General features: G+C 39.8%; 1 protein-coding gene across 3 annotated transcripts in view; it reads right to left on the bottom strand.

The window, feature by feature from the left end:
- Positions 1-15,043, bottom strand: part of GPC3 (glypican 3) — a 459,758-nt gene that overhangs the window by 139,900 nt on the left and 304,815 nt on the right. For all 3 annotated transcript variants that reach the window (XM_025277126.3, XM_044937481.2, XM_044937482.2), the window contains exon 5: positions 9,533-9,658. In XM_025277126.3, the coding sequence (XP_025132911.1) occupies positions 9,533-9,658 (126 nt within the window). The remainder of the gene's footprint in view (positions 1-9,532; positions 9,659-15,043) is intronic.

The following is a 15,043-nucleotide window of genomic DNA, read 5'->3' on the forward strand; positions in this document are numbered from 1 at the left end:
CCTGCCAATCGTTTCCTGCAGCGGGTAAAATCTATAGGAGATCACAGCAGCCCCAACAATAAGGCAGCCAGAGGGGTCTAAGAGCAGAGCCACTGGCAAGAGCCTCCCAAGAGGCTCCCCTAACAGGCCTCTGCCTGTCCTTCAAACTCAGAGTCTCAAGAGTCCATTTTCTTGATGCTCAGTGACTGCCAGAAATAACTCTTCTGGGTCAGAGCACCTGGATGAAAACGTTTCAGGCGGGTTCTGCTTGTGTCAGTCAAAGGCGTTCTGATGCAGCAACACTGCTATCACTCAAGGACTGACTGTCCACTTCAGACAGAAAAGGCCGGGGCACTTGTCCCGCCCAGCAGCCTTGTTTCAGTCAATTCGCCACCTCCCTTACGTGCTCTCAGAGCGCTGAATAGAAAGCAATGGCAGACTTCAAATTTGTAAATAAATATCAATCAGAATGTATACAGCCAAAACTATGTTGGGTACCATCAGCGATTCTGACGTTACTTAAAACATTTCTGGAGTGCCTCTCCGGAAAGTCTATGTAAAACCAGTTTAAGTGTCACAAGAAATACACAGCTCCTTTTATCCTCTTACCCCAAATAGATCCCAAATGGTATAACGCAGCTTAAGCAGCCTCCCCATTCAACAGTGTGGTTCCAAAAGACTTACAGATATTTACCCCAAATCCAGTGTGCCTTGACAGGAAGAATGGCCTACAACTCTTCACCCTGGCCCTGGCCATTTACCTGTCCTGTTCAACCACACCCTAATGATGTGCCAATATCAACAACAGCGATCATGTACTCATGTGTCAGCACAGCCCTTCACAACAGTCCTGCAGAACAGGTACAATTATGCCCATCTCAAAATAAGGGAAGAGGTTGTGCTGTTAAAGGACCTGCCAGAAGCACACAGTCAATGTCTAAACCAAGATTAAACCCTTCACCTGTATCATTCTAGTGACTGCGCTCACTCTTCCAGACACGCACCAATCACCAGGCTCATGCATCCTAACCTCTCAGGGCCTTCTCTAATTCTCCATCTGTATCACTGATGATCAGTGGGGCTGAACACCAACAGCTTGCAGACTGGGAAACTGACCATATGACCTCAAGGCTTTTTCTCCAGGGAATCTTCCCAACCCAGGGATCAAACCCAGGTCTCCCGCACTGCAGGCAGATTCTTTACCAGCTGAGCCACTAGGGAAGCCCAAGAATACTGGAGTGGGTAGCCTATTCCTTCTCCAGAGGATCAAACCGGGGTCTCCTGCACTGCAGGCAGATTCTTTACCAACTGAGCTATCAGGGACCCTTTCCTAAAGAAGATGTCAAAAAATATTTTGAGGACTGGTGGCCTCAGTGAAGTCAGTCCATGACCTACTAAAGTTGCCTACTCTGAAGGAAGCAATAATACCTCAAGCACATAGAAGCCCTGATGTGTTAAATAAATAATTTCTTAAAAGCAATTATAGTCCTTCATGGATCCGTCTCCTAAGCCTTCCAAGCAAAAATGGAGCAGTGCATGGAGCAGTGACCATAATAGGAGACAGGCCTTACTCCACCTTCAGAATCACATTTCAAAGAGGAAGCTGTGTGGTGAGATTGGTTTGGTGAGGGTATGGATGTGTGGGGTCCTGTCTTGAAGGCCCAAATGCTCTTCTTATAATGAGATGATCCAACTGAGCGTGGGTGGGGCTGGCCTAAGTACTAATAGGGCACACTCTGCTTCAAGAATAGGTCATCCAGCCTTCAACAGGTGGTTACAGACATCTGTGCTGAGCCATGAGGGTGTCTCCTCTCACTACTTTAGACCTGACAGTTGACAAGCCCATCCTGAATGTGGCAGACCACATTATGCTGTTAGTCACTAGGATAAGCTGGGTTTTTCTCACTCAATTCTGCAGGTTGAGCTGCTGTATGTGACACTATAATCTTAAGGGATAAATGTCACTGTATTGCCATAGAGTAGGTCCTGAAAAATAGCTGTCACTAGAGGCAAGTTTTGAAATAAATATATGATGGAGAATATGCCAATCTAAGCCCTTAGAGGAATTATTGCACGGGGGTGCATGCCAAATGTATCTATTTTACCTTATCAGGATTATAAAAAATCTTTCACTGACACAAATATTTCATGCTACACCAAGTTAAGCCATTTTCTATGTAATCTATTTTTCCTTCCAAACTTTTCCGTGAGCAATTATGTTTACCTAAAGCAAGTTAGAATGTAAGCTGCCATACTAGCTATACCTCAGTACTTTCATTCTAGGACACACAGTCAAATCAGAAAAAATTCAAGAGTCATGTTTCTGCTTCCAGGAAGATTGAATAAAATGAAATCCAAAAATGTCTGAAGGGGACCGAGAAGCCGTGGAGGCAGACAGTGCTCCAAACAAAATAATATTTTCCTGGTCAAAAAAAAAGGAAAACCAACCAAATCCCTATTTGTTCCTCTCTCCCTCCTACCAGCCTTTCACAAGCAGAGCTTCCTGCAGGATAGGGGGCAGAGGAAGAACTAGCAATGAGAAGAGCTGGGATACTGAAGACTGCACCTCAGATTATAATCCTCCAGCCACCACAACAGGGGCTGCTGAGAAAAGATATAAGCCCTGGCTTCAGCACGAGTTTAGTCTGGTTTGTGCCTAAACCAGCTCAGAAGCCAATGACTTTAGAACTTGACTCAATATCACTCAATTTTATTTCCATGATCCACTGTTTACTTTCTTTCCTCTGTCCACTTCCTCTTGGCTCTGTTTTTCTGTAATCTTATATTTGCTTCTCCATCGGGGTTTTCACTGGCTATACCATATTTAAAAATCTATGTATACAGCCTTGAGCCTTCAAAAACTACAACATAATCCTAAACAAACAGAAGGCAAACAATAATAATAACTTATTTTAGCATGAGAGTATGGGAGCTATATGTAGCAACTGCTGAATTCTGCTGGCCTGTTCTGATGTGATTGGAATGAGCTGTGCAAATGTCTGTGTCTGAATATCTATACACTCGGCACATAGGTCTTTTCTGCAATTAATCATTCATTGCCAGATTGAAGATTCTGAAGGTCTTTTCGTTTTGCTCTGTGAACCAGTGAAAAACCTTTTAGTGTTACAAATTGGCCCCTCCCCCTACCTCAAATCCTCAAAACAGTGTTCTTTAAATAACTGCATTATAAAAACAGAATCAACAATTTTCCCTCATCTTTCCTGCATATACAGCAAAAATCAACCATTTTGTTCATCTCAATTAAAAAAAATTATTTTGCACATGTCAGAAATTGGGTGTTAATGGTTCTCACATTCATTCCCACTTGTTGCTATGACACAGTCTATCCCTCCAATCCAGCAGAAGAAAAATAGTCTCATTACCCTACTTTCCTGAAGCATTCATAAGGTTTCGAGACCAGAACAAAACTCGAGAAGTAAAATAATTGCTTAGTATATTCCTGCTTCTGCCTTTCCAATTAAGTAGAGAAATCCTGGAGAGGCCTTATAAACATTGGAAGACTTGTCTGATCAGTGGCAACAAGGGAAAATTCGCAGTAAGAGTATGTGTCTATAGTCTCTCAGGTGAAGTGGAAGGTAAGATTATGTAAGAGGCAGAGGACATGCCTTCACTGCAGTGTGACCCTGCGGATCTCATGGAGTTTATTCTCTAATGCCAGGTGCCCCGTGTACTCCACCCAGAGTCCCAGCGTCATACTGAGGAAGTGCAAAATGGATACTGATCCACAATGAACACAAGTGGCTATGTAGATCTATCAGCCAGAAGAGAACAGAAACATTCTGGGGCTGACATCTAGATCCAGGCCATGGAGGCCAACAACATGGCAGAGGAGCAGCAAAACCAGCTAGGACTGGATCAGAGAGGGAACCGAGGCATCGTGCCACAAAGCACAAATAGTTGTACATGTGGAATTGATGAACGTCAAGGTCACCAGGGAAGTAGAAACTCCTGGAGGAGGTATGCTGACTGTAGGAGAAGCCAGCTGAGTATACATACAACACTGAGAAAAAAGGACTCAGAGGAGAATGACTGCAAAGGCCCATGGAGATGAGGACAGGTGGAGGAGAGCCTAGCACGGGAATGCTGCTCAAGTATGATGAGGATGAAGACATAAAGCTTTGGCTCTCTTATCCTCAAGGTTAAGCGTGAGCCAAGCTGATTCAGAGGGGGTGGGAAAAGCCTAACCAGGGCGGTAGTTGCTCAGGGTTAACATAAAAACGGGTGGAGGGACTTCCCTGGTGGTACAGTGATGGGAATCCGCCTATCAGTGCAGGAGACAGAGGTTTGATATCTGGTCCAGGAAGATTCACATGCCATGGGGCAAATTAAGTCCGGATGCCACAACTACTGAGCCTGTACTCCTCAGCAAGAGAAGCCACCGCAATAAGAAGCCTGCACGCCGCGACTAGAGAGTAGTCCCCACTCACCGTAACCACAGAAAGCCCATGCGCAGCAACAAAGACTCAGCGCAACCGAAAAAAAAAAGGGGGTGGAAAACTGATGACTGGATAAACAAAATGTACTATATCCATACAATGAAATATTATTGGCCATAAGAAGAAAAGAAGTGCTGGTACATGCTACAACTTGGATGAACCTTAAAAAGCATTATGCTAAGTGAATTGTTCCATTTATACGAAATATCCAGAATAGGTAAATCTAGAGATTGAAAGCAGTTGGTTAGTTGCCAGAGGCTGACGGAAGGGGAGAATGGGAAGTGACCACTAATCGGTACAAGGTTTCTTCTGGGGCGATGATATAGTCTTAGAACAAGATAGAGGTGCTGATTGTACAACACTGTGAATGTGCTAAATGCCACTGAATTGTACACCATAAAATGGTTACTTTTATATCATATGAATTTCACCTCAACACACACACACAAGCACGCATAGTTATCTTTATAGGTTGGGTTTTTGTTCCTTTGAAAATTCCTTACTTTTAGTCAAGAAAATTTATGAAAATCAAGAATCTTGAAAAAGAATAAGATTTGTCAGTGGGGACACCTGATTAAAATGAAAATATTGATGCTGAAGAAAATATCAATTAGTATCAGCTGGGTTATCATAGCAATTTATACCCTCCCACTATGGATCCACAGATCTCTCAACTTTTAAAGAGTCAAAGTGATTGTCACTCTATAGGCCATATTTCATATTCTTTCAGTTTTATCTCTTGTGAATAAACTTAATTGAACTATGCAGGAAAAGATACCCAATACAGATGGGTAGAACCTCTGCTTTGACACCTCTGAGGGGAGCTCTCTCTGGACTGCTGAGTAAAAAGGCTGGCTGATTTTTTCCCTTATTTTTCTCCTCACTGAGTTGTAAACCCCTCAGCAGGGGCAGGCACTGGCTTATAATACCTATCACTGATGCCCCACAGGGCCTAGTACATACTAAGTGCTCAATTTTTGTTGAAGGAACCTGAATTATCAGATGTTAAATGGAAAAACCAGCATTTTTTCTAAGGTTTTTGAACATGTATAGGTTCAAATAATTTCTCTCATGCTAATTCAAAATAAACAATTAAATAATAAAACAGGGCTTACGTGGTATCAAACTGTTTAAAAGAAGAATGAAAATTTCAGCCAGATAGTTGGCCTAACAGTTCTAAAAAGGTGCTTGAGAATGTATTTGCTAAATTGTTCACCCTTCATACGGGTATTTTCAGCATCATTGCAGGCAAAGCCTACATTTAGCTGTTTTTAAGCCCAGTGTTAGCTTTCTTCCGTGGGCACCTTTATATTTATCTTGGTCTCAGGGATTCTCTAATTGAAATTCTCTGTGCTTCTACAAAGGCAAAAGATGGAGGATTTTCTGCCTTTGGCAGTGGTAGGAGGTTTTTGCCTGAAGGATACATGCTGGTTCTCATGATGGAGTATACCTCACATGACTCAAGCTTGCTAATTTGAAGACTTCTTTGTGAAATCCTGGAAGCCAATATTTATTTCCAGCCAAGATGGGGAGGAGGTGGAGGGAGGGGGAGGTGAGAAGACAAATGATGCTTACGTGGTACTCCCTGAGACTAGATGTGTGAAAACGTTCTTTTCCTGCATAGTTTGATTAATTTTATTCAGAAGAGATAAAAACTGAAAGGATGCGAGATATGGCTCTGTTCAGAGAGACAGTGACTTGTTTGACTTTTAAAAGTTGAGAAATAGGTAGATCCACAGTGGGAGGGTATAAATAGTTATGATAACCCAGCTGATGTGGATTTTTAACATCAATATTTTCATTTTAATCATGTGTCTCCACTGACAAGTCTTCGGGATCCTTGATTTTCATTAATTTTCTTGATTTAAAGTAAAATATTTTCAAAGGAACACAAATCCAACCTATAAAGATAACAAAGTCACAACCCATTTGACAATATGAAGTGGCAACTGTTACTTAAGACTAAATGAGAAATTCAATGAAAAGCCTCAGAGAGGGGATATAACTATAGATGATACATGCAGCTCAAGACTACTCTTCATAAATGGTGCAAAGAGAGGGCACACATATGCTTAGACTACAGAACTTCATATTATTAAATGTATATTCTTGAGTAATTTGGTAAAAACCTAGTTTAAGACTATTTCCTGCTCCCATCATTGCATCCCATGCTATGCAGGCTAAGTTGCTTCAGTCGTGTCCGACTCCATACGACCCCATAGACGGCAGCCCACCAGGCTCCTCTGTCCCTGAAATTCTCCAGACAAGAACACTGGAGTGGGTTGCCATTTCCTTCTCCAATCACTGCATTAGGTCAGTGATTAAAGTCCAGGTTAATGATAAGCCAAGGTTGCCAACCATGGAAGAAGCACTTCCTGGATTACATTACCCGTATTCTGTCTACAAATAACATTTGACTTCCTTCCTTCCTCCCACCTTCTTTCTCTTCCTTCCTTCATTTTCTGCATCATATATATTAACAATAAAAGTTGCTTTGAAAAAAATAGGTTTTGCAGAAGTAACAAATAAGAGCTTGAAATAATGGCTTTCCTCCATACTATAATATTTATTATTTTGTTCAATATCCTAAGATATTAAAAGCTGGCAAATTAAACAGAAAAGTTTTGTTTAGCAGAGCTATTTTCATGGTGCAAAAGTGCCCCCTTGGTTAACTTCTGGACTCATTCAAAGTTAGCAGGCTTTGGATTCCACCATTTGATAGAAAAGGATTTTCTCAGTTTCAGGACAACATCCTTCATGAAAGTATACCGAACATGAATAGTTTATATGAGTAAAATTCAATTTTTAAAAATCCCACTAATTCAAAAAACATAGGACTGCCTAAGAAGAAACTGTTTTGAATTAACTAAAACGGGATCATCTGATATATCAGAAGATATATCCAGTGCAGTGACAACATTTGCTCTAAATGATCACAACAAGGAGGAAACAAATATTAGTGCTGATACATAGTAGGTACTCAAATATTTGTTAAATGAGTAAATGAATGAATGATTACAACAGTAAATAAGTATAAACTAAAATTTGCTTTTTAATTAAAAAAACCATGGTTATGCTGCTCAAAACAAATGAAAAATTGTTCATTTTTCACCATCTTAATATACCAGTGGGTAAGTTATTAGGATGGTTTCTCATCAAGTTTACACAAGAACCACATACTGAACCTGTGGGAATTTTCTTTTTGAAATATGATATCATTTATACCTGTTTTAATGGAGAAGGAAATGGCAACCCACTCCAGTATTCTTGCCTGGAGAATTCCATGGACAAAGGAGCCTGGCGGGCTACAGTCCATGGGGTCGCACAGAGTCGGACACGACTAAGCGACTAAACAGCATACCCGTTTTAAAGCATCTGCTTTTTATAAAGCCAAATACCAACTGCTTCTCTTTGATAATTTAAATGAATATGCCACAACAGTTGGATACATTTTCATGATTCTACTCAGCACCTGATAGAAATTTTAGCATGATAAATATACACCCCATTCCCATTGTTCCAGGTCAGTACAAAGCTTAGTTGAGAAACAAGCTGTTTTCAGGCCTATGTTCTACTTTGCCCTGGGAAGAGGAGGGGTGGTGGGGGAAGGTAGAAAGAAGAGAACTAACACCAACTGAGCTTCCAGTATGTGCCTGCCTGCTAGGGGCTTTATCTCACCTGCTAGTTACAACAATACTGGGAGATACCCCTTTCTTACAGAAGAGGATCTTGACACTTTCTGGGTGAAGTGACTGACCCAAGACCACACCGAGTCAGCAGCAGAGCCGAGATGAAAACCCAAGTTCATCTGGCTCCAAAGCGTTCCTCTGTCCATGCCATTACATCTAATTACATGCTAATTAATTCCATTTAGCATCATTATTAATTATCCTATGTCTGGATATTGGGTTCTGCTAGAATGTAAAGGTCCTCAAAGCAAGTAACTTGCCTGTCATCTTGTTCATCTTCATACCCCTAGCACCCACCTCAATGCCTAATGCATAGTATCTCAAAACATAATCATAAACATAAATCTCAAAACATAAATGTTGAAGGTATGGATGAATGAATGGATAAGGAAATAAAACACACAGACTGTTGGAACTAGTGCTGCTTTAACCCAACCACCTCAGTTCTTGCCTCAAGTCACTTGCCCTGGGTTAAACAACTGGTCAGTGAAAGATTCAGAACTTGCACCCAGGTCTCTTCTGTACTCCCCTCTACAATATGCTACCCCTTGCACACACATTTTTGAAAGCATGTTCATCCACCCCATTATGGAGTTTCCTAAGCATTTTACCCTCCTGATTTAATTCTTTAATTGTAAGCCATTTTTTACACATACAAAGCAATGGCGGTCAGGAATATCACTAGCCCGCTAGAATGAAGGCTCCTTGAGGATAGGAAAATTTGCCTGTTCTGTTTACTTCTACATGAGAGGCACTTAGAAAATGCTCAGTAAATCTTTGCTGAAAAATAATATATATTATTTCCTTTCCAGCGATAAGCAAATTCTTCAGACATGACAAATGTTAGTACAGATAATACTAAGAAACACTCAAAGAATCAAACATTTCAATAAAAATGATGTGAAATGGTACTCCTCCTTCCCTCCCCTTTCTTCTTTTCTCCATCTTCATCTATAACACAGGGGGAAATAATGCAATTTCATAGGATTGACATAAGGATAAAGAGAGTTAACACATACAAACACTTAGCATGGTGCTTGATATGTAGTTCATTCTCATAAATAATGACCATTAGTACAAATATGATTTCTTTAAATCAATCAATCAATAAGGGCCCACATGAGAAGGTGGAAGAAGCCAAAGACCCACAGAAAAAAGACTTGCCTTATGCTTACCATTTGTAAAATGTACCTGAATCCATAGTTCTCTGTGCGCTTCAAAGTTTGTAAGTTCTATGAGGGCTGTAAGTTATAGACAGTATGTGCCATGTCATAGATGTTCATGTGTATGTTTTTTTCTATTATTTTTCTCATGAAATGAATGGAGAGAAGACATAACTAAGCCTGAGATGAGCATATGATGAGTATTTCTCATATATTGCTATATTTAACATTCAAAAAAGATTACCTCTCCACGAGTTCTTGTCCATTCCAGCAAAGAGTGTCATTTTCAGCCACAGGGCTATGGCTGCAGATGTAGCCAGGCAAAGCACTATAGAAGCTGATGAAAGATTTTAACTTCTGAATTAGTTCCCTGAAAGAAAAACAAAACATCTGTGCATAAGACGCAAGTAAACCCAGTATGAGGAAAGTTTAATTTCCTTATCAGCATGACAGAAAGGCTCTGCCAGGCTGATTAGAGCAATAAATGATTTTAAAAGACATTCTTGGCTACAAGGTCACAATTTAGGTTTTTTTTTAAATCAATAAAATGATATTAGAAAAAAAAGTTGCCTGCCATATAAGGTGCTATTCCTATCAGAAGGATGATTTAATTCTAACATCCATTTTCTAACACGTTCAGCTTCCATTTTTCATTCAGATGCTGTTACCTACATTCTCAAAGGTGCTGATTACAAGGCACATTGAAGCGCTACATATCTTTTGGCTTCTGAGTGTAATTGAGTGCATTGATTGTAATTTTCAATGCTATTACCCTAGAGATGGCCCCTTTCCATATAGACGCTGGCTATTAGTTGCAGATCAGAATCGCAGGGTGCTCAGAGCAGTATAAGCTCTATGAAATTCTCCTGACAATGTCATCAAAGAAACTCACATCTGCTAGAGGAGGAAGGTTTCTTTGTTCTTTGTTTGTATATTGTGGTTCCTATAAGGGGGTTGGGAGGGCTCCTAGTATATTTTATATATTTGCTCTGGCTTTCATGTTATAGGAGTGCGTGTGAGAGACAGACACACACAGAGAGAGAGAAAACATACTATATATGCAAATATGTATAAACACACACCCATAAATACCCGCAAAATTTTTGGCCTATTATCTTCTTTCAGATGTACATGAACACACAAAATAAGACACTATAGACTGGAGGGAAGTGTATATGCTTATAAAGAAATACTAAACTATCTATGCAATAGATGTCCAGTAGCAAACAAACCAAAATAAAATACTATTTTCTAAAGCAATATTTCTAGTATCAATAGAAAGGAAATTAAAGAGTACTTCCTGTATCCAAGTTTATCTTAAGTCTCCACTAAGTTTTTAGAGAGTCTCACTAGGGAATTTCCTGGCAGTGGAGTAATTATTCAATATTGTCTCCAGGCTAAGAATGGACTGACCTGATATACAGGCCTCTGGAGGAGCTAGAGGCCTGAATCTCATTTGGACACTGGTGAGAGCCCAGAAATGCCTTCTGGGGGTTGTTCTCAGATTTGGCTAAAAGAAGAAGACTGGTGGAAATTATTTTCTTGCATTTAATGCCATTTTCCATTTTATTACCATAAGACGACTCATTTCAACTAATGATTCAGAAGAAGACAGAGAGAATGCGTGCTTACAATACTTGGGACATCTTCAGAAAGGCTCGAATCACAGTAAAGCCAGGGTGATGGACAGAACAACTGGGGAAGGGCTATTGAGACATATATAACTCCTGATACCCCAACAGTTACTTCCTGTTATGCTCAAACTCTCTCATAGTCTACTCCTGGTGGCTGCGCTTCGTCAATCTCCAAAGTGAAGAGGCTCAGTATAGGGCTCTGAACATAAAAGTCAACATTAGAGTTTCTCACAGAGGAAAAAGATGGGTTCAATTAACGCTAATAGGGGAGATGCTCCATTTTACAAGGTAATAATACGGTTCCCAAGAGTGGAAATTGAAAGACTAAAGGCTGAGGCCGAGTAATTCCCCTCCTTACACGAGGAAATGGAATATGGCTATTAGTCTATGAGAAGTGATGGCCCTCCCTTTAATGAAAGTTTCCCTTAGGCCTCCTCCTACCTCCAAATTTTCTCTCACTAACATAGCACTGGCAATAAAAACTGAACTCATAGCAAAGCCTTCCAGTTTGACTTCTCTAGAAGTTAAAAAAAAAAAAAACTCAGCATAACACTCTGAACTGCTTCCAGCCTCCCAACTCTTGCAGTCTTTTTCTTGGCTGATCATAAAGATCACTGACACACTGGAGCAGATTCAGAGAGGGTCTATCTAAGTGTTGAGGGGACGAAGGGCTGTGATAAACCTAAGACCTCCCACTTTAGTATGGAAAGATATTACTCGGTTGGGTCAAGATAAAAGTCTAAGAAAGCCACAAGGAATGTAAATAATGTCTGGCTCATTAAAACTGTAGAACTTAGGGAATCTCTCTGACACTTGAACAGGGTAGCCTGGGGAAATAAAAGATCATCTTACTTCACAGAGTACTCATTACCTCCATAGGACATACACGATGGATCTAAGAGACTGTATTTTTAAAACTTGTTCCTGAATTAGTTATTTTGAATTTAGAACACAGTATCATCTAGGAGCTATGATATAATGATGGTTGGGTTCTCAGGACAGCCCCTTAAAACCTATTAGGAGTAGTAGCTAAGAGCACTGATTTTGGAGTCTAACTCATATGAGTTTCAAATGTCAATTATTCCCTCACTTACTTAACAGGAAAACCTTACTAGACAGACTAAACTTCTCTGAGGCTTAGTTTCTTTATTTTAAAATGAAGCAAATGATAGGTTGCTGGGATGATTAAATGAGACAATGCATGTAAAGTGCTTAGCATAGTACCTGGCACAGAATAATACCTCACAATGTTAGCCATTTGGCAATTTATTTCCATTATTATGAGCCTGTAGAATATAAATATATAATCTATAGAAATATATATTATATTCCAGATAAACTTATGTATGCAAGATAATTAAGCTTTTTCAAGTCCCAGATAACTTTATATACACAAGATAAATAATATTTCGTCTGTTAAAGTGGGTATGAAAAAGTACAACCATGTTCTCTCCCTAAATATTTTTCCTGTTACTCTTTTTCAGAGACTAGATAGCTATTGGACTGGGTAAATCACTGGACTAATCTGGTATAGCAGTTTGGATGGTCTTTACTTGGTAGGAAAGTGGTGGTGGCCTTCATAAGGATTCGTGTCTAAGAATCTGATGTTGAATTTTAAAAGGTAGATTAATCATCAGGTGGGATACCAAGGGGGGAAGGGAGGAGGGAAGGGATGGATTGGGAGATTAGGGTTGGCATATATACACTGCTGCTGCTAAGTCACTTCAGTCATGTCCAACTCTGTGCGACGCCATAGACGGCAGCCCACCAGGCTCCCCAGTCCCTGGGATTCTCCAGGCAAGAACACTGGAGTGGGTTGCCATTTCCTTCTCCAATGCATAAAAGTGAAAAGTGAAAGTTTAGTTGCTCAGTCGTGTCCGACTCTTCACGACCCCATGGACTGCAGCCTACCAGGCTCCTCCGTCCATGGGATTTTCCAGGCAAGAGTACTGGAGTGGGGTGCCATTGCCTTCTCCCATATATACACTACTATGCATAAAATATATAACTGATGAGAACCAACTACATAGCACACGGAACTCTACTCAATACTCTGTGTAATGGCCTATATGGGAAGAGAATCTAAAAATGAGGGGATATATGTATATGTATAACTGATTCACTTTGCTGTACAGCAGAAACTAAGAACAATGTAAAGCAGCTATATGCCGATTTAAAAAAAGAATTGAGATTCAAAAACAATTAAAAAAATTTTCTTAAATAAAAAGGTAGGTTAATCCTCAGGGAAATGTAAATCAAAACCACAGTAAGATACCACATCACCAGCATGACTATAATAAAAAAAGACAGGAAGTGAAGAAACTGGAACTCTCACACATTGCTGGTGGGAATGCAAAATAGTGCAACCACTGTGGAAAAGAGTTTGGTGGTTTTTCACAAAGTTAAGCATAGAGTTCCCACATGACCCAGCAATTCCACTACTATAACAGGTATATACACAAAATAATTAAAAACAAGTACTCCTAATAAGTACATGTACACACCTGCTCAGAGCAGTACTATTAACAATAGCAAAAGGCAGAACAAGACAGATGTGCATCAACTGATAAATGGATAAATGATTACATATTCCATATGATGGAGTATTATTCAGTCTTAAAATGAAAAAAGTATTCCTACATTCTGTAACAGAGGTGTACCTTGAGAACATTATGCTAAGTGAAAGAAACCAGTCATGAAAGACCACATACGATTGATTCCATTCATGTGAAATGTCCAGAATAGGCAAATGGAGAGAGACATAAGGTAGATCAGTAGTTGCTTTGGGCTGGGACAGATGAAGGCTGGGGAACGACAGCTACAGGGTATGGGGTTTCTTCTGAAGGTGACAAAAACGTTCGAGAATTCATTATGGTGAGGGTTGTACAACTCTTTGACTATAGTAAAAACAGCTGAATTACATACTTTAAATGGATGAATTGTATGGTGTGTGGATTATATTTCAATAAAGCTGTTACTGAGATATAACTCCAGAAAAGCTACAAGGTGAAATATGTCTTAGAGAAAGAGAGGGCTTGTCTACAAGAGAGAGAGACTCCTTGAAATAGTGGAAAGAGACAGTCAGGAGAGCTGGGAAAGAGCCAGTTTGGATGGACTTGAAAAAAAGATAAGGGTGAAGCGTGAGAAAAGAAATTTGTAAGAGCAGCAAAGACTGGTTAAAATCTATTTCTTCCATCTTAGAAAATGAACTCTGCTGCTTTTTTCTCATTATAAAAGAAAAATGTATGTTCAGTATTGAGAATTTATAGAATATAGAAATGCAGAAAGGAAAAAACCCTCTTATTTATAGTCCTACCAGCCAGAGATAATCATTGCTAATATTATAGAACATAGACATGTAGAAGGGAAAAAAAATCTCTTATTTATAGTCCTACCAGCCACAGATAATCACTGTTAATATTTGGATATATTTCCTTTGTAGACTTTCCTCTCCAGAAAAGTTTTACTGTTATTTCTCTAAAACCTATTCTTCTTGATAGGCTATCCACTGAGTTCTTTTTGGTTCTCAGTGTACATTACCCCCATTAGAATCCACCGAGAATCCAGGGTGGGTTTGGTATACAAAGAACATCAAAATGATGAAATAAATGCTTGTTCTCAAGTAACCCCCAGGACCTGCGGGATGAGGCAGTAGCTGCTCGATGTGAACAAGGAGCAGGGCTCTAGCGCATCTAGAAAACTGGCCAATACTTCACAGTCCCCACATACAGCTTTTCGGTTCCAAAAGACTGAGAAAATAAGTCTTGGTTTCCAAAAACTTTGATTTTTTAAAAGAAAGCCAGACGTTACATTTTTCAGGATAGAAGACTTCCTAAACTGATGGAGAGCTGATGACACCATAGCCCCCAAAGTAGCAAAGTAGGACAGAAGCAGTTTACTGCCTACTGGGTTTACTGGGCATCTCTTTCTCCTCTTCTTTGTCACTCCTTCCTACACTTGTTCTGGCATGGGAACTAAGTATATTTTACTTTTATCTTTTCTTAAGTAACTTTCTGTCTCCCTGCTTATACTAGTAAGTTTAGAAGGAGATGAGTTGAATATTTTATTTCTTTAAAGAAAGATACCGAAAACTAAATTGACATATTAATTACCCATGTGTG

The sequence above is a fragment of the Bubalus bubalis genome, chromosome X, assembly GCF_019923935.1.
Source record: "Bubalus bubalis isolate 160015118507 breed Murrah chromosome X, NDDB_SH_1, whole genome shotgun sequence".
Classification (NCBI taxonomy): Eukaryota; Metazoa; Chordata; class Mammalia; order Artiodactyla; family Bovidae; genus Bubalus; species Bubalus bubalis.